General features: G+C 50.8%; 7 protein-coding genes across 7 annotated transcripts; 2 read left to right on the forward strand and 5 right to left on the reverse strand.

Annotated features, from left to right (window-relative positions):
- Positions 1-1,162: 1,162 nt before the first annotated feature.
- Positions 1,163-2,281, reverse strand: CkaCkLH20_07588 (uncharacterized protein; the record flags this gene model as incomplete). The annotated part of the gene is made up of 1 exon (XM_038890305.1): positions 1,163-2,281. One exon carries the CDS (start codon positions 2,279-2,281, stop codon positions 1,163-1,165), a length of 1,119 nt encoding a protein of 372 aa, XP_038744355.1.
- Positions 2,282-10,476: 8,195 nt separating this feature from the next.
- CkaCkLH20_07589 (uracil phosphoribosyltransferase) lies at positions 10,477-11,049 on the reverse strand (the record flags this gene model as incomplete). The annotated part of the gene is made up of 1 exon (XM_038890306.1): positions 10,477-11,049. The coding sequence occupies one exon, from the start codon at positions 11,047-11,049 to the stop codon at positions 10,477-10,479; it is 573 nt and encodes a 190-aa protein (XP_038744356.1).
- A 1,046-nt stretch (positions 11,050-12,095) lies between these two features.
- CkaCkLH20_07590 (uncharacterized protein) lies at positions 12,096-13,104 on the forward strand (the record flags this gene model as incomplete). The annotated part of the gene is made up of 3 exons (XM_038890307.1): positions 12,096-12,751; positions 12,822-12,996; positions 13,048-13,104. 3 exons carry the CDS (start codon positions 12,096-12,098, stop codon positions 13,102-13,104), a joined length of 888 nt encoding a protein of 295 aa, XP_038744357.1.
- Positions 13,105-13,341: 237 nt separating this feature from the next.
- CkaCkLH20_07591 (uncharacterized protein) lies at positions 13,342-14,082 on the reverse strand (the record flags this gene model as incomplete). Its single annotated transcript, XM_038890308.1, has 1 exon — positions 13,342-14,082. The coding sequence occupies one exon, from the start codon at positions 14,080-14,082 to the stop codon at positions 13,342-13,344; it is 741 nt and encodes a 246-aa protein (XP_038744358.1).
- Positions 14,083-15,086: 1,004 nt separating this feature from the next.
- CkaCkLH20_07592 (uncharacterized protein) lies at positions 15,087-16,142 on the reverse strand (the record flags this gene model as incomplete). The annotated part of the gene is made up of 1 exon (XM_038890309.1): positions 15,087-16,142. One exon carries the CDS (start codon positions 16,140-16,142, stop codon positions 15,087-15,089), a length of 1,056 nt encoding a protein of 351 aa, XP_038744359.1.
- A 2,323-nt stretch (positions 16,143-18,465) lies between these two features.
- On the forward strand, positions 18,466-19,600 carry CkaCkLH20_07593 (uncharacterized protein; the record flags this gene model as incomplete). The annotated part of the gene is made up of 2 exons (XM_038890310.1): positions 18,466-18,647; positions 18,718-19,600. 2 exons carry the CDS (start codon positions 18,466-18,468, stop codon positions 19,598-19,600), a joined length of 1,065 nt encoding a protein of 354 aa, XP_038744360.1.
- A 69-nt stretch (positions 19,601-19,669) lies between these two features.
- On the reverse strand, positions 19,670-20,761 carry CkaCkLH20_07594 (uncharacterized protein; the record flags this gene model as incomplete). The annotated part of the gene is made up of 1 exon (XM_038890311.1): positions 19,670-20,761. One exon carries the CDS (start codon positions 20,759-20,761, stop codon positions 19,670-19,672), a length of 1,092 nt encoding a protein of 363 aa, XP_038744361.1.
- Positions 20,762-23,189: the final 2,428 nt, after the last annotated feature.

Genomic DNA, 23,189 nt, shown 5'->3' on the forward strand with positions numbered 1-23,189 from the left:
GCAAAGAGACGCGAGACCTCGTGTCCGCGTTCGCAAGGAGCAAGGGTCTTTCCTACTTCGATTCTCAACAGGGAGAACAGCACCAGCACTTTTGTACAAGGGTATTGGGACGACGCTTCTTACAACAGCGTTCTTGGGAAGGAAGCATGCGGTTTGCGACAACTGCGGTTTGTGAGAAAAAATTATGGGATTATTACGGGAAGGGATCTTATTGTCCGGCTACTATTAGACGGCCACTCTATTGCATTAGGGTATCAAGGAAGAGCAATCAAAGAGTTTCAGAGGATGGCCCGCAGTCGAGAAGCGCTCTGGCTGACGGGCTATTCCAATTTCTTGGTTTACACGCACATTTTCCTCTTCCGGTCTTGGTTTTCAGGGTCATCCCTCCTCTCGTCTGTTTTGGCCAAAGTGATTGACATGAAACGACGCACGTCTGTCGGGGTAGACCCTTTTCTACGAGACAAGAGCTGACAGTTCATAGGTCCGCCCACCTCGGCAACTCGCATTTATGCTCGACTACCTAACGTGCTGCATCCCAACATTTCACATCATAGAGTTCACCACTTCCCAGAGCTTCCCATATGCCGCGGCACGATCTCTCTCACATCTTCTCTCATCCAAGATGTCGGGAATAAGGGCGAACGAACTATAACGAGGATCGTGTTAGAGAAGGATCTGGGTTTGATAGGGGCACGGGGACGGGGGATGGATATGGTTACCTGATCCTGATCTTTTTTCTTCATCCAAATCTTCTCTTTTCGTCCCAAGACGGAGACACTCGTTCCCGAGGAGGAAGGTAAACAGACGCATCGTCCTTCCGTCTGTGGTAGGTAGTTTCGACCGCCGATCTTGCTTCCAAACACTCGGGCACCAATCTGCCTTTTCTCCCGCCTCGGCTTCTGTCGTCCGTCTTTGTTTATCCCACACGGCCGCAGCTGGCGCAGAGACGCGGCCACTCAGACGCTGGGGCGCACGCCGGACATGCGTCCCGCGGGTGCTCGACCTCCGCCGCCGACGACGACGACTGGGATGGACCCTCGCCCGCGCCGGTGTGGTGGGCGTGCCGAGACGTCGCAGCGGGGAGCTGAGAAACGTCGATCCGATCGGCTGCCGCGGCGGCCTGGGCTCTGCTTCTGCTTCTGCTGCTGCTGGCCTTGCCGTTCTAGGGCTTGGCGGGCTGCTTGCCGGCCGCCTTCGCGCTGAGGCCCGGTCGCGCTGGAGCAGGAGTGTTTGCGTTCACGTTCTCGTCTTCGGAAGAGGATGAGGTCAGCTCGTAGTTGATCTGCGGGGAGCGGCCGTCGGCGTAGTAGGAGGGGATTCCGCCTGAGTCCCAGCCCGGGCTGGCGGTGTTGGCGGGGCGCATGGGAGGCGTGGAAGGTGCGGTGGGCTCGACGGCCGTGGCGGACGAGGAGGAGGGGGTGGCCGTGGCGGTTGCCGTGCCTGTGTCTGTCATCTGGGATACGTCAGCACCTGAACCCCAAAACGGGCCGGGAGGTTCCGCGGCGGGCCTGACGACCGCCACGCGGTCGTCCCTGAGGAGGACCTCGCCGGCGTCCGTGGCGGAGAGGCGGCCGTCGCGGACGAGGCCCTCGAGGAAGCGGACGGCGCGGGAGCGGCGGGCGTGCTCGCGGCGGCGCGGGTCGAGGGCGGAGGCGTAGCACCTGTGCTGGGCGAAGGTGTGCCTGCGGCCCCATTTCGGGACGCCGCCTTTCACGCGGTGGCGGTCGCCGCAGGGCCAGCAGTTGGGGTCCCAGAGGGTGGAGAGGGGGGTCGGCGGACGGGGGAACCAGCGCTTGTAGGTGTTGGCCCACTCGTCCGAGTCTTCGCTTACCTGGTCTGTGACGGAGTCGGGCTCGAACCACCAGTACTTCTTCATGGCGCGGTCGCGGAGCTCGATGTCGTTCGGCTCGGGGGCGGGCGTGGCGCGGGAGGAGGAGCGGTGGGTTGCGTAGGCGGCGAGGAGGAGGACGACGACGGGGACGAAGGCGAGGATGTAGAATGTCGGGGTTATGTCGCCGTGGACCGTGGGACGTTGGGCCGGGGCAAGGGGGGCGGTGGGAGTAGGGGAGGATGGTTGGAAGATGGTGATTGTTGTGATGGAGGGGGGTTCGGAGAGGAGGGTGGATGGGATCGGGAGGAGATTGATGATGGAGGGCGAGGGAGGGGATGTGATTGTGGGTGAAGGGGTTGTCGACGATGAGGAGGATCTGGTTGTTGTTGTGATGAGCGTCGTGAGGGTTGGTTCTGGGAGAGGATAGGGGAGGTACCTGAAGTCGGCCATATTGATCGTGAGTGAGCTGGCCAGGCAAGTGCCTTGCGCGCAGGAGGTTGAGGTATCGTCAGGTCGTGAGACTTTTCTGGTGAGGTGTTCTTTTTTCCTGGTGCAGTGACAGACAAGCGTTTGTGCGTGGTGTCTCCCGCTTGTGTAGGAGGGGGTTTGCTGTTTGTGATGAAATCGCTTAGTTTGTGATTTGTTGGATTGGTGAAGGTGAGTGAGTATTTGACTGGAAGAAGGAGGAAGAAAAAATGTATTTACTCACTCTTCAGATCGCTTCACCTTTTCTTTTGCGTTGTTGTTGATGTTTATCTTTTTCTCAGGGGGAAGGAGCTGAGCGTCCAAACAAAGTGCCGTTTGCGGAGAGAGGATATATATCCCTTCACTTCCTTTTGTGTTCCCTCTTGTTTGGGTCACTTGAGGGTCTGTGAAATCCCAGTTTGATCAATAAAAGGAAGATAATGGCTTTGTTGTGGTGGTTCTGAACGGGAGGAAAGGTATGAGATAATATGGTTGTGTGGGTGAAAGAAGAAGATGAGGATGGAAGACTGACTGGCCGCACAGGCCCTTTCTGAGGTGACCTGTTGCAGACCAGCGGTATTGAGTGTGAAGAGTAGGAATCTGGGAGAAGAGAAGGGAAGGGAAGATTTGAGATGGAGGTGAGGTGGGTTGGTCTTTGTGAGGGTTGTTTGGGTTTGTGAGTGGTGTTTTGGGATGGGGCGGCTTTGTTTGTGTGGGTTTATTTAAAGGTGAGTGAGGTGAAGGTGACTGGGAGGGAAGGAGCGATTGAGGATGAGATATCAAGCGAGTTTTGGCAAAGTTTGACGAATACTTGGACGAATACTTCGACGAATACTTGGACAAATACGGTGTGTATTCGACATCAAAAAAAGGATTTCGACATCTGACCTACGGTATCGAGGGAACCCGAACCTAGAGAAGTCGACGATATTCAGGTAAGCTACGGAAAAACACGAACACTTCGACAGTTTGTGCACTTGACAGTAAGTACGATTTTGGAATCTGGTATATTGACCTTTCAGCCAGCCTGAGACAGTATTCAGAGATCCTCCTATCGACAGCGACAGCCAGAACGACTGCTATCAAATCCACCACTACCTCAGCCCACCAGAACTCAACGAGACCGCCAATATCCAGGTAAGCTGCGAACATCCACAATCGCACTGGGATTTTACGAGACTTTGACAGTAAGTACGACTTCGACCTCTAACCTATCGACACCTCGGCCTTAGCGAATACCCGGAGACCCCAAGATCCTAGCCGCCTTCCGCTTTGAATACCACAACAAGAAGAGCAATTTAACCTCATTTTTTATGACAAGATCGACCGTTAATAAGAGAAGCCAGGAACAGGCTCCGGTCTATCCCATTCAGAGACGAGACAGTTTTCAGGTAAGCTACGGACCGCCATGGACGACAGCACCACGCGAGCTGTCGCTGCGATTACCAGCGTCGCGGCCATCGTCTTCTTGTGTGGAATAGGGGTGATTCTCTTCGTCTGGAGGGAGAAGAAGATGGCTGCGGAGGACGACAAGGAGGACATTGAAATGGTTCGTTGAAAATGGTTCGTTGAGGCATTTCCTTTGCGCTCGGTGTTGCGAGCGTAGTTGAACAACATCGTTAGGGTCTTTACTGGTTAGCGGTGGCATTTTCAGCCGCAGAACATGCATGGGAGTAGAGATTTATGGCTATTGTAGTTCAATTTTGCTATTCAACGAACCCCCTTCCCGACACATGACTTTGCGCAACCCGTCTTGGAAGTTTCAAGGTTGACTTAGGTTGGAATCATTCAGGTGGCTACCCGAAATGATCGCGGTTGTTGACACGCTGCCTGATATCCGTAGATCATCAGCTACTTCATCGACCCAATGCAGCCCCAGACAACGCTTAAACCAAAGAAGCGAAGGCATACCGACAAATGAGGTTGTCTGCATGGCGTCCGGCATGGGGTTTAACCCAATTCGAATCTTTCCAGACCCTGTCATGCTGTCATTATAGTCCCGCATTTGATGTCGAACGAAGTCCATCCAAAGGTTTTGTTAGCCGCCATATGCTGCAAGACCCCTCTTGCCAAGAACTAGCTCATGCGCGCCGGGCCGTTCCTGGCGAAGAGGCGGTTTGATCTATTGGAGGGAACAACGAAAATGCTGATCGCGAGATGCAGCCTGCAGGTTGACGTGGTCAGATGCGGCCAAGGCAGCCGACTTTACAGACCCGGTGGTTTTCAGTCGAGCATTTTTATGTCTGAAAAGACTTGGTGACATTTCTCGCCAGGACGGAAACTCGCTCTTTATCCTTTTCCACAATCTGCTTCCTATCTAATCGCAAAATATCATCACGTCGTTACTTACCCGACGATATCCAAGCTCCGTCTGTCAATAGTTCTACGAATCTCAGGCATACGGCACAATGTCTCAAATCAGTAGTATTCATATTCACCTCTTGGTGGCACTCTGCCTTGTCACCACTGTTGAAGCCGACTGGTGGGATGACTTCTCGAACAACTTAGCCACCGATCTTTCACCTTTGCTTGCTCTTTTCGGCGAACAAGTGACTAAGCAGTTTCTAAGCGAGTCGCTATCCATCTGGGACAACTTCATCTTCGCGATGGCGCCTCTCGGTATCGTCACTGCGGTCGTGTCTGCGATCCGCGTTTGCGGCGGGCCGTCCTTACGAGCCTTCATCGGTCGAGCCCAAGAGGGAGGAGGGATTGCCGAAGCGGAGCTGTGCTCGTCCACGAGTCGAGATGTCTGCGAACTGTATCACAACGGCGCCATTGTTCGAGTGTTTGGTCGACCGAAGATTATCGAAGTGGTTCACGACACCAAACAAGCCGACTTCTCTTACACAGTCAATGATCAGCACAAGCTTACCGCTCCGAAATGTGGCATCTACTTCTTCAAAGACTATGTCGAAGGGAATCTCGCAGAAGCTGCAGGATGGACAGAAAGGGGAGTTGACGATACAAGCAATAAGGCCAAAAAGTCAAAAGTCAGTTGCTGGGAGTCGTTTAAGAGATGGTTAAGGCGCTGTATACCTCGAGGCAAAGAGAAAGCCTCTGGGAAGGCAGCCGGTCCCAAAGACGTCAACTTTGCGCCAAACCCCAACCTCTCTTTCAATATCGGTATCAAAAAGCACCCTTTCTACGTATACTGGATAGCAGCGGGCATTGGATTCCTCTGCCAAGCCTCAGTCATCGTGTTTGGTGCGCTTGCCACGTACTACTGGCGATATGAAAAGGATGACGCACCTCCACAAGTCTGGGCCTTTCCTCTCATGACCACCGGGACGGTACTTCTATCTTGTGGCATGTTCTGGTGCGCCTATCTTGTGGAAAGGAGTACCAAAGAGAGAGTGTTTCGGAGACATGAACCAAGCCGGACCGCGAGCGTATATGTTACACAACCGGGAAATCAGACCATCGGAGATCAAACATACGATCCATTCGCTTTCACGGACTCGTCGGACCCATTAAAGGAATACATCACCTCGTGGAAAGTCCCCCGGAAGCCTGACGAGCGTCATGTGGGTGTCTGGCTGGCCACGAGCTCAACAATGGTTGGGTTCATATTTCAATTCATCGGCTTGAGAGCAATGCACTCGTCAGTCTCCATCATCGTCTTGGGTGCTATAGTAATCATGAGTATTGTACGCGCTACTCTGCGTACGGGACGCCTGAACGAAAACCAGAATTTACTTCGCAATCATCGAGAAGACGTTAAAGGTCATGAGTTAGACTGGCTTGCGATGCGAATGTGTTTTGGACGCGATCAGAAGGAGAAGAAATACAAAAACGAGGAAGAAACAATATCTTGGTCGATTATTCCCTGTCCGGAGTCACAGACAATTCAGAACTCAGGACCAGCAGACCACGAGAAGGCCCCTCTTATCCATGACATCGGAGACACGGTAACGAGTGGTCAACACGCTACTGAGGGGCCTATCAAGTTTATTCAGATGGAGGGAGAGCGATATGGAACAATAGGCGTCCGTGCCTTTTTCGAAAGCGAGGAAAGTGCAACGTCCCAGAGAATTACAACGCAAAACACCATGAGATCTCAAAGAGCCCTGAGATGGGCGGAGGCACAATGGTTACGGAACATTCAACGCTCTGCCTCACTGATTACCCCTTCATCACTGGAAGACAGGGCCCAGAAAAGACCGCAGATGAAACCACACGTGGCCGGAGAATTGTTGTATTACCGAGCTCGCCTTGCCGAGTTGACCAGCCCCACAGACAACATGAAGTCAAGATCGTCCACAGCCTGGGATGATCGAATCATTCCGTTGCGAGAACAAGTCCGGCAGTTGCAAACAGCCATAGAATCCTCTGCAAGCGTTCTGTATCCCTACCTGAAACCCGAATGGAAGCAAGCCAAATCGCTCGCATGGAGTATCGATGTGCGGGTTTGCCAACATGTCGATTCGTGGGACGCCTCACGCCGTTCGGAACAGCATATCGATGAAGAACATCAAGTTCATGTGTTTCTCAGGCAAATAAGCTGCGATAGTAGTCAAGATCTGACGACATGGGAAGTCGAGCAGAGTGTCTTTGAAGCGATTCTCGGCCTCTGCGTTTGGTCTATCGAGTCAACTCCTATTTCAAAATGCATACGATCAACCTCAGACACTGAATACCGTGAGCTGTCTACCGCGTCCGACATACCCAGAGCCCGAATAATTGCATTCGGAAAGACCAAGGATGAAACCAGCATGGCTGAGAGAGAGTTCAGGTATTGGACGAAAGATACGCCCGTATTGATGTCGCGTAAGCAATGTGAACCAACGTGGCCACACGTAGGAGCTCTCTCTCTCTGGAGCCATCAAGGCGATTCCACTGGAAGTATGTTGCGTGAAGTACCTCCAATAGTCCCTGATAATCGATTATTTCGACTTTTCGGTTGGCAGGGTGCAGCGCTTCCAGCTGGTCACGAAGACCCCCTTGGCTTGAGCAAGACACATGCATTAGTCACAAATTCTCGGCGTTCGATCTCCGAGTTATGTGCTCAAGATATTTACCAGTCCTTCATCAGCGCAATGGCGATGGTGCTCGAGACCATTGAAGGTGGCACTACTTGGGGAGAAGACGACAGTGGTTTCTATCTCACCAATGCTGTGGTCTCTAAGCTTGTGGAGTCATTCTGCAAGAGCGGTCTCGGTTCACGGGAAGAGGCATACGCAGTCATTATTCCATCATTAAGCCGTCACTCAAAGCTACCTCTTCCTACATCTGTTCTCCCGGAAGTCTACAAGATTGCAAAGGAGAGAAGACTCGGATCTCAATTCAAAAAAGCAGAGCATACCTATATTGGCATGGGCGTGGCAGACGGGGCTTCGGGCACTTGACCAAAATCCACATGACACAAGATTGGAGACAACTCTTCTGGAACTGGCAGAACTCTATCGAAATGCGTTGCGGCAATACCATCACGAAGAGCTTGGCCGTAAAGGCACATGCATGCGCTGGATTGAAACTGTTAGCCGCCAGCCGCCAACAGATTCGGTTACTAAGGTGGCTGGTCGGTACGCTGATCTCATGATTCAACGGAGCGGGAAAACTATCGAAAGTGTCTCCAATGCTACGGATGTTCTTCAAGCAGTTGTCGACAAGGACCGAGTTCGATGTCTGGTAGAAATCAGTCGGTCCAAGAACATCGAACTTCAAGACTCCAATGAACGCACGATTCTTTCCTGGGCGGCGGAACGGGGTTGGCCCGAAATTGTCAACGCATGTCTTGAGTTTGGTTCTGCGCCAGATTCCAAAGATGGATTTGAACGGACACCACTGAGTTATGCTGCAGAGAGGGGACATGCTGATGTAGCGCGTATTTTGATGGATTATAGCGCGCTTCCAACGACAAAAGATGACGACTGGCGAACCCCTCTTTCATATGCGTCCGAGAATGATCATGTATCTGTCATGGTCATTCTGATGAATGACAGAAGAGTAACCCCAGAGACGAAGGATTTACGAGGACGACTGCCCCTTCACTGGGCAGCAGCACGTGGAAGTCTCCGCGCAATCGAATTTCTCTTCAAGAAGCAAGCAGAGATTAATGACATTGACCAGGACAGAAAAACACCATTTGTCACTGCAATGGAGAACCAACAAGACGAGGCGGCGCACCTGCTGGTTACCATGGGTGCAATATGGGATGTCACGTTTGGCGGCCAAGGTCTCTACAGCAACGATTCAGCATTGGAACGTGCGATTCAGGACGGATTATGGTCTTGCGCAATTACAATCTTCAAACTCCTAAACAAGAAGAATATGGAGAAAGACCCCAGCCAGAAAATTCAGACGACGGCAGTCCTAGTGCTGGGCGAGACATCAAGCATTCAAGTTATGCCTCCTCCTCCTCCTGCCCTCATAGACTCGCAAAGCACCTTCCTAATCAAAATTTGTGAGCTGAATCAGGATGGCACATGCAGCGATGCAACAGTGAGTACATTGCGAATGGCTCTTGGAAACACATTCGATGCCACATGCTGGATGTCTCAGTGCAAGGGGCCAGAGATTGTTCACCAGAGTCAGATTAAATTGCAGAGTCCCGGCGCAATTCTCAACACAGTAAAGTTTCTGTTCAATCGTCTCAGAACAGACATCGAGACCCTGCAAGAATTGGTTTCGATAGCGGCGAAAAACCCAACAGATCCTGGACCGCTGGGATTACTGCTCAAAATGGCGGGAAATGACATCGAACTCACTGATGAGATTATCAATGCCACCGTCATTCCAGAGACGATATGCAGTGCGGAAAAGCTGGAAACACTACTCGATCTACGCGGAAAGGACATGGTAATTACGCCAACCCTATTGCAAGCAGCCGAGCAGAATACAACACGTACCGGAAAGCTGATCGAGCTGCTGCTGCGCCGACGACCAGAAGACTTCACTATTACGGAAAGAATGATGATAGCACTTGTAGGAGGGCTATCAAAGGAAGCTAGGACGTTGGAGTCATTACTTGATCAACGACCACAGGACATCGTGATGACTTCAAGTGTCTTAGAACAGGCAGCAGCAAACGAGAATGGACTGTTCATGTTCGATTGGCTGCTTTCAGGTCAACAAGAAGGAGTGGAGATCACTCAGAAAGCCTTCAGATCTGCCATAAAAGCAAGTGGCCACGATGAGATGTATCGGGTTGTGAGTAAAATACTCACGAAACCGAACGTTCGAGTTCAGTTCACGCCGGACGTTGTCAAAGACATCTTGAAAACCTCTGGGGCCTACAATGATGCTATTGATGCTGAGGTGGCAAGAGGTCTAAGTCTATATGAGGCTGGTGTAGGCTTAATCAGTGTTTCTGACGTATTTCTTGCACTCTTCGAATATGAAGGGAAAGATTTCCGTACCACGGATGAGCACTTGAATGCTGCCGCAGAAAGCCAAAACTGCGATACAGCTATTTTCGGCATGTTTCTCAAACAGCCAAAGTCAGCAAGGAGACTGCTGAGTAACTTGCACGAATGGCTGCAGAAGCATGGAATGGCGGTGAAATTGTGACCGAGCTGCTTACTGCTCATAATGAAGAGATAAGAATGGTGGAGAGGCAGGATATTAAATAATTTGGAACTCTTGGAATCTTTGTTCAGGCTCTTGTCCGTCGAAATAAGAATACCATCCGAGAAGAACTTGGGTTCAACGTAATATGTTTTATGAGTCTATATGACTGCCGTCTAGTTACACCATATGGCATTAATTGTGACTCTCAATATCTGTCAGACATAAGGAATTAAAACAATTGCAAATAGGTAGGACATCCTTTACCAAATATTAGCTTGACTCAACTGGGCTTGGACTAGGCGACGTCCCTTACAAAGTTACAAATCGGGATTTTAGATGAGCTCTAGTACACATCACGTTATAATATTTTGTTTTCGTTCTATCTAGTGATAGCAACATTGTGAATATCTAGACAATATGGAACATTCGGAAGGGCCAAGTGTCTCGGTCTCACGAGATGATGGATCAGGTTTCATCATGCGTGACAGAAGGTCGGGGTACATTTTTCATGCTCCAAATGATGCCAATCTAATCAACGAGGCAAATTTCAAGTTGTTGATCGCATATTTAGTTGCAATCTATCCGACTTGGAACATAACATGTACTGATCCAATGAGTGTTCCACGAACAATACGCCTACGCTGATACCGCAAGCATAAACATTCCTTGCATCATGCCAAATTCGTGGTGTTGAACAGCCTGTTTCCTGTATCCGTGCCGCCCTGCCCAGTGAACTTTTTCTCAGAGAGACGAAGCGCCACAAGACTCAGATCAGCGATTCTGGAGAGAGGCCTCATCACATCCGTAATCGCTCTCTCCTGAACAACTCCAGCCACCACCGCGATTCGAATCCTACTGTCCAGCGCACGAACATGGTCCACAAACTCTTTGACCGACTTGCCACTGTTGATCACTGAGTCCACCAAAAACACAGCTTTCTTGCCTTCGACGTGACCTTTGGTCATGTCCTCCGGCTGCTTGGCGTGGAGAAACATGGCTCTGGGCATAGCCTCGCTGATACCCATGGCCATCGGCTCCCCGCCGCGCATGAGAGCCACGATAAGTGTCTCATCTTCGCCCAGGAATTTGTGGCCGATGACCATGTGACCTTGAACATGAGGAATCAGGTACTGCTCGAGTTCAAGAATCTCCGTCAGGAACTCGGTGGCAAGGTACCAGCCGACCTGGTGATGGGCCGCGCGGAGGCTGGGTCCGGAAACTGTGGAATCGCGGGTTGGTTTCATGAGTAGCTTGCCCGCATTCTTCTAAGTGGCGTGGAGCACTCGAAGACGTGGAGTGACTCGGGTGAAGTGGTCAATCAAACACTGGGTATCCGAGCTGATCACTGGAAGTTTGTCTTCCGTAAGACGAGGTGTCGATGTCGAAGGAAGGAGCATTTGTCTCGCCTGGAGGCCTTCCTCGTCGATACGATGACCTGTCAGATTGATAGATACCGATGTCGATGATCTATGACTACAAGTGGAAGTCGTATGCTGGGGGTTGAAGGTTCTCTTATACTTTGTGAGTTGGGAATCTGTAGACTGTCATGACGTTCAAACTACATACTCTACAAACAAAGATTTGAAGAAAGCTGCGCTGCATGATGGAGTTGATTCAGGCAAAGCAGCATTCAGCGTGCCTGCAATTGCCTGATTGGCAAGAGTTGTCTTGGCATTGGTCAAACAGGTCGACCAGGAAAACCTTTGTTTCCTCAGACTGAGTATTGTATTTTTACATACTTGCAGCAAAAGCCTGTTTCTTCTACACAAGTCCCTAATATAACATCAACATCAACAAAAATGTTTACTGCAGTAGCATAACCGCCAACGTTTGAGAGGAGCGACCGAAAACGCGGGTATAAACGGAAATCCAATGGTACCCTAATAATCTAGAAAGTTGGCTGAGAGCGAACATCTTTCTTTGACCACATGGACGTGGCTTGGACAACCAGTCGGTACTTCAGGCACATTTGCGCTGTCATAATTTGCTGCGGGCTCAAGAGCGGAATAGTTACCCAAGTTATCCAACCCGAATACGAACCCTCTCGCCTCTTCGAAAATGTGCACTTATTGGGTGAAATGGACTTTACAGGGGTGTCAGACGAGGTTGTTCTGACCCAAGCAAACCAGTTCGGAATCCTTCCTGCTTGGCGATGAGATCTCGTATTCGTATTTTGCTGTATAAGACAACTCATAGCTCAACACCAAACAGCATATAAACGGAGGTTTGCAACCGGTAAAACAGAAGACCTGCTACAAGGCTCAGATTTCATTCATATCAACACTCAAACATGGACTTCCCTGCCCCATTTCACGTCATCGTCCACCACATCCCCTCCCAAACGCCAAACCTTGTGGCCTACGAGAGAGGAACATCGACCTCAAAGAATGCTTTGATTTTCGTGGGAGGTCTTACCGAGGGCCCGCATACCAATGCCGTCGTGGGTGTGTTAGCCAAGAAGTTGGAGGGTTCTGAGTACGGCGTGTGGGAGCTGCGGATGCGAAGCTCGTTCACAGGTTTCGGGTACTCCAAACTCTCTAATGATGTTGAGGATATCTCTGCTTTAGTTGAGTACCTCCGCAAGCTTGGAAAAGAGAAAGTTGTTCTCATGGGAGCGTCCACCGGTAACAGTCTTTGCCTCTGGAAATCACTTCAGCACACTGACACGTTCTTGCTCTTCATAGGTTGCCAGGACTGTCTCGAGTACACAAAGCTCAGAGAACACAACAGCAACCCGGTCGATGGCTACATCCTCTTGAACCCGGTTTCAGACAGACAAGCTGCTGGGCTTATTATGTCACAAGAGGAGTATGAAAAGAGCATCGGGCACGCGCAGAAGATGATTGCCGATGGCATGCAGAATGAGGCCATGCCAACCTCGCTGATCCCTTTCATATTCACATCTCCTATCACGGCTTACCGATGGAACTCGCTTGGAGCAAAAGGGTATGATATTCCCAGGTTAAAACCATCGATACAAAATAAAAATGGCTGGCTAATGGGTGGTGAACTACAGTGGCGACGATGACTACTTCTCCTGGGATCTTGATGACGCCACCGTCCAAGAGAAGTTCGGCCAAGTCCATAAACCCATTCTTCTGCTTCCTGGGGAGAAAGACGAGCTTGTTCTACCTTCCGTCAATAAAACAGAGCTACTGGGGCGCTGGATTCAGGCGTGTCCGAAGGGAGTGGTAAGCGAGCTATCAGGTCTTATTCCGGGAGCCGATCATACCATTTCGCAGCTTGAGGTCCAGGAATGGGTTGGCGACACGGCCAGAAGATTTATGGAACTTCTATGAAGAGCTGAATGGGTCGAGGCATCGTCGACGGCGATGCTATCATAGAATCACTGCAGGTATTCGACACTTATCCAACCGAGGAGTGCCTAAATAATTGATGGAGGCGGGCAACATAGCGAAGCCTTCTGAAATTTCCAAAGGGTAGACGAATGACAATATTGATGAATTTTCCACGCTTCAGCTTGCGCTGTTCTATATTACACGCTATGCTATAAAAATGACCATTATCGTATCTCATTACACACTCTCAGCGTAGCCGTCCTTGGGCGGCGTCTTCTGCTTCTTCTCGAACAGTTTTTTGCCGGCCTTGTCCGACAAATGATCTACCTTGTCGCCCAGGAAAGTCTTGATGCAGCCGTAGACGCCAGAAATCAGCCAGAAAATGGCGTTCACCAGATCCACCCACACGGCAGTCTTCATGGCTCCCGTGCTGCTGCCCTTGTACTTGTCGTCGCTGTCCCTCTTCAGGAAGATGCCCGCGAAGATTCCGAAGACGACAATCCACATGATGAAGAGGAACAGGTCCCAGGCGAAGGCTCGGTACGTCTTAAACAGTTTGACCCTGCTGCCGATGAAGGGGATGGCGCTGAGCGGGGTGGCCAGGACGAAGAGGACGGACGAAACGGCAGCAGCGCCGGCGACGGTGATGGCGAGGATCCACTCTGGTGAGAAGCCCTCGTCGGCCTTGTCCTCGGCTTGGACGCGGTTGCCGTAAAAGCCGCAGGCGATGAGTGCAAAGAGGAACTGCAGGCCGCGGCAAACCAGGCGCGGAATAACTTCGAACGTCTTGAGCCATGTCTTGCCCATCGTCTTGCCCGTCTCGGCACCCTCGTTGAAGGCGTGTCGGCCGGCGGTACGGCCCATTTCGCCCTTGTCTGCGTTGCGGAATTCGGATGCAGCGCCAGCAATGCCCTGAGCGTTACGGCCGAGCTCGATGACGGTTTGTCCGGCCTTGATGGCGTTGGAAAATTGACCCATCTTGATGATATGGATGGTCTAAGGGGGTATCTTGGAAAATGCAAAGATTTGTATGAAAAAAAGACCAATGATGATTCCTTGTAACGAATAAGATTGCTGGTGCGATACGCGTTTCAAATCTCGACTGTGGTGATGGTGCGAGAAGAACTTGGAATAATAAACTGGCTAGCAGTATGCAGAAAGAAAGTCTTGCTGAGATGCAAAAGAAAGACCCAAGGAAAACGCAGAAAGTAGACCGGAGTGATACTGAGGAGGGGGAGGACTGATTCAGAGGAGCCAGTTCAAGATGTTAGAACAGGTCACGACCTGTTCCTTATAAAATCACCATTCGACAAAGACAGCATGAACACACAGTTCCTGACGAGACAAAGAGGCTGAGTCGCATCGACTGACGCCGAGGAAAACGGACCCTTGATCGCTGGCCGGCGGCATCTCATGATGGAAATTCCACAGCCAATCAAACCAACATTGGCAGGGCTGAAACCGCCTGCAGGGGTCATCGTAGGCCGGGACAGGCGTCTGACTGCCTGTCAGTCAACCCCCAATCGTTTGTGCTTTGCCGCCCTGGGGACAGGCGCTTAGCGAAACCTGGGGGATTTCCATTCGCTACGCGCTGTTGGGACGATGAGTGGGACTTCAATGGTGTTGTTCAATTCACCTATGGACTCACTCTTTTGTTTGAGTCGATATTTTTATAATTCAAATGAGACGAAAAGAAAGAACATGGCGGCAAAATTTATGCTTGGTCGAGCCCAGTCTGAAAGCCATCCATTGGGTATTGGCGCTGGCCAAGTTGCACAGAGTCCACAAATCGTGTATTTCCAGCTTTCGTGTATTTCCAGCTTGTCTGGCCACCGACGTGTTGCTGTTGATTCCACCATTCATAAACGAGCTCTGTACGATTTCAAAAAGATGGAGACGAATGTTCTGAACAATTCAATTGGGAGCTTCGTCTATGATTCTTGGTGCTTATCCAACTAAAGGTCTTCTAAAAGCCAACAGCTTTAGAAGTACCTCTCATATGCTTTCGCAGCGTCCAGAATAGTTTTGTCGAAAGGGATCCAGTTCTGACCTGTTGCTTTAATAGCCTTGGACCCATCGACCATAGGCGAGCCCTGGATTATGCTGTAGTCTTGATGATAGCCTTCGCCCGGCTTGCCTTCAAGAATGATGTCCCTCCTGTCGGGGTACGCCTTTCTGAGAAGATCGCAGTATGCCTGGACGTTCGCGACATTGCCGTTTCCTCCAGCGATGTACCGCTGCCCATCAGCAACATCCTTGTGCTCGACCGCAAAGGTGATAAGACGAGCGACATCTCGGACATCGACATGAGTGCCGTTTCCTGGACCGACGGGCGGTACTTCCTGCCCAGCCATAACCTGGTACGCGACGATCGCAGTGTCGCTCAGCTTGTTCGGGTCTTCTGGCAGGATCAAAGGCGGCCCCGCAACCCAGACAGGATTGATCGCCGTCATGGTGAACTTAATGTTTTCGGCGTTCTTCTCTCGGAATTCCCAAAAGGCCCGTTCGGCCTTGACTTTGCTGACAACATAGAAGTGGTGTCCCGTAGCCTCATCACCCGCTTTCTCCAAAGCATCCTCGGCTTCATCGTTCCAATCTTCTTCCGTGACGTATCGACCAAGAAATTTCTCTCCTTTGCCCCTCACGGCCACGATCGATGACATGTAAACGAATGATTTTAGCAAGGGCGCCTTGAGTGCAGAGCTCAGAATGCCGGTCGTGCCATTGATAGCCGACCCAATGATAGCATCCGCATCTCGTACTTTGAAGTTGACGGGACTCGCAAGGTGGGTGATGGCAGTGACATCCTTGACTGCTTCGTCGAAAGCTCCCGGCGCCGTGATATCGGGTACCAGAGCTGTGGTTAAGTGGCCAGACTCCGTGTACTTCGTCAACGCGCTGAGCAAACCCTCGGCTGAAGATGACGAACGGGTCACGGCCCGGACGGAGTACCCGGCCTTGAGGAAGGCTTCGACAGTTCGAGCCCCAATGAAGCCGTTGGAACCCGTGATGAGAACAAGGCCCTTCGTTGATGACATCGTGGCTGGTAGTTCAATTCGAATTTCGCGATTGTTGACGTTGGAACAATTCACACAGACAGACGTGCTTCAGGTTCTAGGAGCAAACGACTTCTTTATGACAATTGGGGAGATGTGCTGATTCTTATCCACATTCCTTCGCATCCTTCGGTCGTAATTACGCCATGAGGAGTGTGAGGTGGACTTAAGCTGTTTTAAATGCGGTCTTAGCTCTTGAGACATGCTTTGACTGCGCGTTAACGCCACACGCCACCGTCTTATCCCCGCTTCCTTCAATATCGTTCCTCCATGAGCCGCTAGTAACGCGAGGCGCGAATCGGCATATCGGCTAGGTAGTAAGCACGAAAACCACAAGCCCAGCTTTAGGATGCGGCGATCTTAGTTAAGTGGGCTGAACGAAATGACATCATCGTCAATAAAAATGAGAACTAGAAAACAAGCTTCAGATAGTACCTACTACAGTTAATACCGTTGAAAATTCAAGCATACTTGGTTGAAGCACAGAGGTTCCTGCAGAAATACATGCAGTTGAAACCCTGCTTGGCAGCATCTTCAACTGAAACTAGCATGGACGTAAGTTTCCAATGAAGTACGAAGCTAATACTCTTGACTCAACGCTGGGTTGTTCGAGTCTCGACTCTACCTACATGGATAGAGAAACCTCGACAACACTTGTGTTCTCAATCAAGAAAAGTCTTAACGAAGAATACTTTATAAACTAGAGGCTATGTGTTTCATCGCAAAAAAGAGTAACACTCATTATTCGGAAGTGAAACACACCTCCTCCAACGTACTGCTTGAACTAAAAGTCAAGACCCGCCTTGTTGTCGGCGCTAGGGTTGCTAGCATCGTGAACCCACAACTTCACCTCGCCTGGCACAGATCAAAACCTCTGTTTTCCCCACCCGACCGCATCACAGATCCGAGATTCTCAGGATCATCATCCGGAAGGGTGGCCGAGTTGGTTATGGCGCCAGGTTAAGGTCAGCTTAACATCTGTTTCCTGGTGGGGCAACCCGCGCGAGTTCGAGTCTCGTCCCTTTCATTTCTCGTTTTTTTCGTTTTTCTTTTTTTTTTTTTTTGGTTTTGAAACTCATCGGTTTGACCCTTGCGGTCACCTTTTGTATCCTGAGAGTTTGATTCATTATGAAAACCCCCAGGTGAGCCTTGTTGTGCTCTTGCTGACGGATCAATTCGGCCAATCACGACGTGAATGTACAGAGTCAAGCTGCGTATTCGAGACGTTGGCAAGACGCCGTAGTTCTAGTAGTATGAAGAAAGCTTACTTGGAAGAATAAGTTCCAAGTTTGCTTACATATACTGCATCAATGTCTCTAGAACTTGACTGAAATGCGGGATCATTTTTGGTAGCCTGACGCCAAGAACTCGCGCGCCAAAAGTCGGGTAGAGAGGTGCCGAATTCAGCTGGGCATTCATCTAAAACTCTTGTCTGTTCAGCTTACACATACGAAGGGCCGAAGTATTAAGGGTTCATCTTATGATCTGTGACCCTGAAAGGTTGTTGGTACGCGATGGACTTTGGACGAAGCCTGGCTATTTTTGCCCAAAGTGGTTAGCGAGGGTTTACCCCAGAGCCCGATAACATGGCGAGATCTATTCGAGGAAAGATGAATAGACGGAGAAAGCCGACGCATGGATGCCGAGGGCCTGGATCGGAACTACTTCCGGCATTAGTCAACTTATTCACTCTCTTTGGCCTTGTAATATAGCTCTGAGAAAGAATGCTGACGGGACACGAAGTGATATCAGAAGGAAAATAGCGTCTGAGAATTCTTTCGTCTCATATGGAAATGTCTCGGTTGGTACCTGTTTTCTGGAGCGTGCTTTGCAAAGGAAGATCTCATGTCTAGTACGGAGGCTGCAGGGTCTGGGGGCGATGACGCAAAGCTTGACAGGAATTAGCTCCCGACGGATGCATTCTGGGTCCGCGGAGGCAAAGAAAAACAACCCATCCATCGAATATTCTAACTCTCGGAACCCGCGCACGAGTCAACTCGCACCACCGTTGCCGGCCGCAACCATGGATGCGGGGCTTTTCCAGCCCGGATTCAGTAATGGTAGTATCGCGAGAAATGAAATTACCATGCGTGGTCATGGTATGACATGCTCGAAATCTGTCAGTGGTTGCGCATTTGTAAGTCACATCAGGGGGTAGGGGCTTCTCCTGTCAAGTCGAGGTGGATATGCGGCTGTTCTACTTCCACATGCAGACATGAGATGAGTACTTAAAGTAAGGGGATCGCCAAAACAGTGGAAAAGTCTACAGAGCTTCAGCCGACCTCAATCTCACTTGTCCGCCATCATGATTGCGATTCTCTCCTACGTTCTGCCATTGCTGGCTCTGCCTGCTGCTCAGGCCTGCCCGACGAAGCAACAGAGCAACACGACCTGCGGTCAGGTTTCTGGAAACAAGACAGTCAACTCTTTCCAGTTGTACCCCGAGAACGCCGACTTTGACACCAAGCGCTGCGTCGCATACTTCAGGTTAGTTTCAACTGACACTACCTATCATCCGATCACCGAAAGAAAAGTAAGACTAATACTTCGATTACAGCGTCCTCTACAACACCACCGTCGCGTCTTGGAACCCCGTCACCTCTGAAATCCAGACCATCGAAATCCCGGGTCTCAGCTTCGACAGTGAGCTTCACACCAGCGGTGTTCGCGTCGACCCTCTCGACCGTCTCTCTATCATCGTCGATGCCGGATCTGCCTTCGACACGGAGGGAAAGAACATCACGGGAGACAACATCCTCGTCAAGTACGATCTCACCGAGAAGAAGGTCCTCTGGCAGCGCAACCTGACCGAAGTCACCGGCGGCGTCTACGGCGGTTTCCAGGACACGGCTCACGGCGCGGACGGCACGACCTTTGCGCTCGGTACGTTCCCGAGCAGCATCATCCGTGTTAGCCCTGACGGCTCTGAGGCTACTGCTTGGTACCTCAAGACGCCCGCGGACCACACCATCCACGGCTTGTCCGGACTCGTCTCGGCCCCCGATGGCAAGTCAATTCTCGTTGCCGACAGCTCGGATGGTCAACTCTACCGCTTCGACATCACCGCCGCCACGGCTCCTACGCCGGTCCGCGTTCCATTGACCTCGGCGAGCATCATCGGCTCGGCTCTCGACGGCGTCTCGATTCCTTCCCGATACAACGGCACTGTTATTCTCGTCTCTGATAACGTCAACGGAACGGTGGTGCTTCACTCAGCCGATGCGAAGTGGGAGTCGGCTGCGGTTGTCGGTACCGTCCCCAACGGATACCTTGCTGATGGCGGCTCGACTGTTGCGACAGTGCAGATCGGAGGCAGCGTTTATGCAGTCACGGAATGGTTTGGAGATGCCAAAGTTGTCGGCACGTTGGCTGGCAACCGTACGGAATGGCCGTTGGTTGACATCACTGCCAACATCGACGGATTTCTCGCCAGTCAGTGAGTTGTAATGGGACTTACAATACCGTACATATTCCTCTAGACTCTTCTGTGAGCTTATAATTTATACTTATTATTCCTCTGCGGAACTATTATCCGTCTTCTCTAATTCCATTTTCTTCCAAAACGCATCAATGCCGGCCGTGACATTCCTCTGTAGCCTCCACTCCTCCCAAACCTTTGGCATTATACCCAACATAGCTGTCCAGTCATTCAGGCTACGGTCTCTGTTCGAAACTCCCGCGAAATGAATCAAAAAGTCCCCTCTTCTGACTTGATAGTCGGCCAGTCCGTCTTCGTCATCCCTATCCAGGAACGTACTCGCGTTGCCCCCGGGATATGTGTTGAACCAGGTTTGCGGTACGAGCTGTACGCTCTTGTTAAACCGCGGCTCCCTCATCACAATCTCCATCGCGCTTTGCTCGGTAAACGGAAGGTTGACGTCGGGCCTGTAGTGTCGGAAGGCCAGTATCGCACTGAAGAGCTCAATGGCCCACTGCCCAACGCGGACCAAGAAAACGCCGTTGTTTAGTCCGTTCCAGTCGTTCGTGACAATAAGCTGAACGTCATCGTCCCCGGTTTGCCCCCGGATTTCGCCACCGGCATCGAGTGGGCGTGGCGGGAGAAAGCTGGTAGCAGGTCGGCACTCGTCTAGAATGATGGTGTCGCGGTCGACCCAGAAGATCCATTCCGTCCGCTCTTCCGGCTCCTTGAGCATCTCACCCAGGAGCATGGACAAGAGAAAGGCTGGTTTGTTCCAGAGGCTGTCGATGATGGGGGTGCACATGACCTCCAGTCTCGTCTGGTGAAGCATGGTGTGGAGGACGTGAGTCTGGAGGGCCTTTTGGTAGTGCTCTTCCACCTTGCCGAAGTGAGCGGTTGCGGTAGTCACTCGCCACTGAGGTGGGTGATGGCTTTTCGGTAGCCCGCAAGACGACTGCCACGCCTTCAGGTCATTGAGAATGTCGAGAGAGTACTGCGGGAGACAGTTTCCCCCTTTGCGAAACTGAGGACGGGGTGAAGGAGAGTGGTTGAAGTGTGTTGCGTTCCGGATCCCGGGATGTAGGGATAATGCATGAAATGTGATGACAACGACAGCGAGAGCAACAAGAACCTTGATGATGAAAAGCGAAAGGAACGTGGATGGCAACCACGGCAGATTCATGATTATAAAGCCAGAGAAGAATAAGCTTATTGTTGAAGGGGACATACCATTGAAGAGGAGCCTTAGACTTGCTTTTATCTCTCCGTCAGGCCTCCGGCGCCGCTCCTCTGACGATGACCATGTTCTACCCACCTTACATCTATTTCAAACCAGAAGCTTGTGACTACTTCTGAATTTTGATTCGTATCCTTTGACAGCTCCAACTCCATAGGCAGAGAGTCGGTGCCCTTCCTTAATCGGGGAGGGGTGTTCTTCCCGAGGACAGTTGCAATTGCCTACGCAAGAACACGAGCTAACACAGGGATGAGGGTCTGAATGCGAGATTTGCGAACATCTCGGACTACAATTCCGTGGTTCTCGTGTACGTGCTTAGCCTCACTGACAAACACTCATGATGATTTGGTCGAAAAATATTCTAGCTTCAGCAATGGCCCAGTAATAGTTACTGCGTACATTGACGCCGGTAAAGACCTTTGCTAGTGTGAGGCAAGTCCAAAATGAGAATATCTGGAGCTAATGCTTAACATCCAGATTGGATGAACGAGCACGATCGGTCAGTTATTGAACTCGGTGAAGCACTGTCTTGACTTCATACACCGCCAGAAGATCCATTTCGAGCGAATATTTAATGGCAGGGGTACAAAACATGAGACCTCACTACACGAGGGGATTCGAACCGGGGCGAGAGGTGTTAACGTTGCGTCGTGTGGCTTTGCGATTTCGACGACTCAGCTCTGGCTGGGCCGGGGGGCATCTACCCAAGTTAGAAGCATAACGTCGTTTTAGTCTCATTCAGATACGATCTTGAAGGACCCATAAGACTAACGCTTAGACACCAGCGTTAAACTGCTGCCTAGTCGTATACCCATAACAACTACCACGTACCTATGGCCCTTGCCTCTGGGCATGGGTCGTTATTCGTCAGGTCAGGTTCATTGTCTTGATAAGTGCCAAACTTGACCATACTTTTGAAATTTACCTTCATACTGTAATTATTTGAATTTTATCTTGATGTTACGAATGAGGACAGGTCTGTCTTATTGTCTGTAAATGGCAAATCTCAGGTTTTCGATCTCTTCCCATCTGCAGCCATGATCAGGGGATATCCTGGAACCCAATCTGCTACTAGTGGTTAGGAATTAGACATCTGGCCGCGCGGGCGGAACAGGGATTTCGCTTCTTGTTCGCCACACGGGCTTCTTCGTGCTGATTCTGCAGAAAGCAAACCTACAGTGCCAGCGGCAACCGGACATTGACAGTTCCGTGGAACGCGGAACCGTACTCCGATTACCTACCGTTAGGATTGAGAGGGATACATAAAGCGGACCTTGTTTCTATTAGATCTTTAGCTTAGCGCAAGCAATCTAAACCCCCAGTCATAGAAAGATGAAGGTCATTCGCCAGCTAAAACGGTACGCAAGCTAGCCGTAAGACGAGTTGCAAGACGCGAATCTCACCTTTGCAGGTCACTTTGGACTGGAAAAAGTCGTGGACTCCTCTGAGCTGTTCTAGCGACCCGCAAAGTCCTTTCGGAAATGGATCTCGAAGGAGCCGGGAGCAAGATTCCCTCCCGAGAAGGATCGCTACCGTATCTACGCTAGCTAAGCTTGTCCTTGGGTACGAATATTCTCACGTGTACCTCATTCCTTGGATTACCATGTGTCAAATGCCCCATTCAATATATTATAATATTCACAGGCGTATCGTACTCTTAAGGGCCGAAAACTCAAGGGCCTCGGAAATGTCACCACCTTCTCATCGGTTCACTGGGATCTTGATAGCCGTGGTAGGCGTTCCCTGTGCGGAGAGTGCGAGAATAAGGTACTTACTATCGAGTAGACCAGGTAGACTGGCGGTTCAGCCGTCTGAGAGGAGTTGCCTGGCGTAGTTGTCATCTCTGATTCCATTCCTGGGCAGGAGACCTTCACCAATCTCAATCTCCTCTAGGTCTCCTCAGAGTCCGACTCAGAATATGGTGGTCGGATCACGGTCGCCATCAAGGAGCAAAAAAAACGATTCTTAACAACGAGAGCAGCGAGATAATCCGTATCCTGTACACAGAGGTCGGTCGATTCGCAATTCCTACTGCTCTCTAACATCCTCCCTAAGGTTTGACGACCTTCTCCCGCGCGAGTTTCAAGACGTACTGGCATCCGGCGGAGTTCCGCCCAGAGATCGAGTCAGCAAATATGTGGGTTTATGACATCGTCAATAATGGCGTATACAAGTCTGGTTTTGCCGCAAGCCAAGATACATACGACCGAAGCGTCATCTCCCTCCTTGAAGCTCTGGACAAAGCGGAGGCTCATCCTATCCAGCAGAAGGAGGGATCGCACTTCTTAGACCCACATCTTCATATCGACATACGGCTGTATGTGCTTAGGTCAAGCTCACGATCGGTTTGCAATGCTAATACTATCTCCAGATA

This window comes from Colletotrichum karsti (genome assembly GCF_011947395.1).
Source record: "Colletotrichum karsti strain CkLH20 chromosome Unknown Scaffold24, whole genome shotgun sequence".
In the NCBI taxonomy this organism is placed as follows: Eukaryota; Fungi; Ascomycota; class Sordariomycetes; order Glomerellales; family Glomerellaceae; genus Colletotrichum; species Colletotrichum karsti.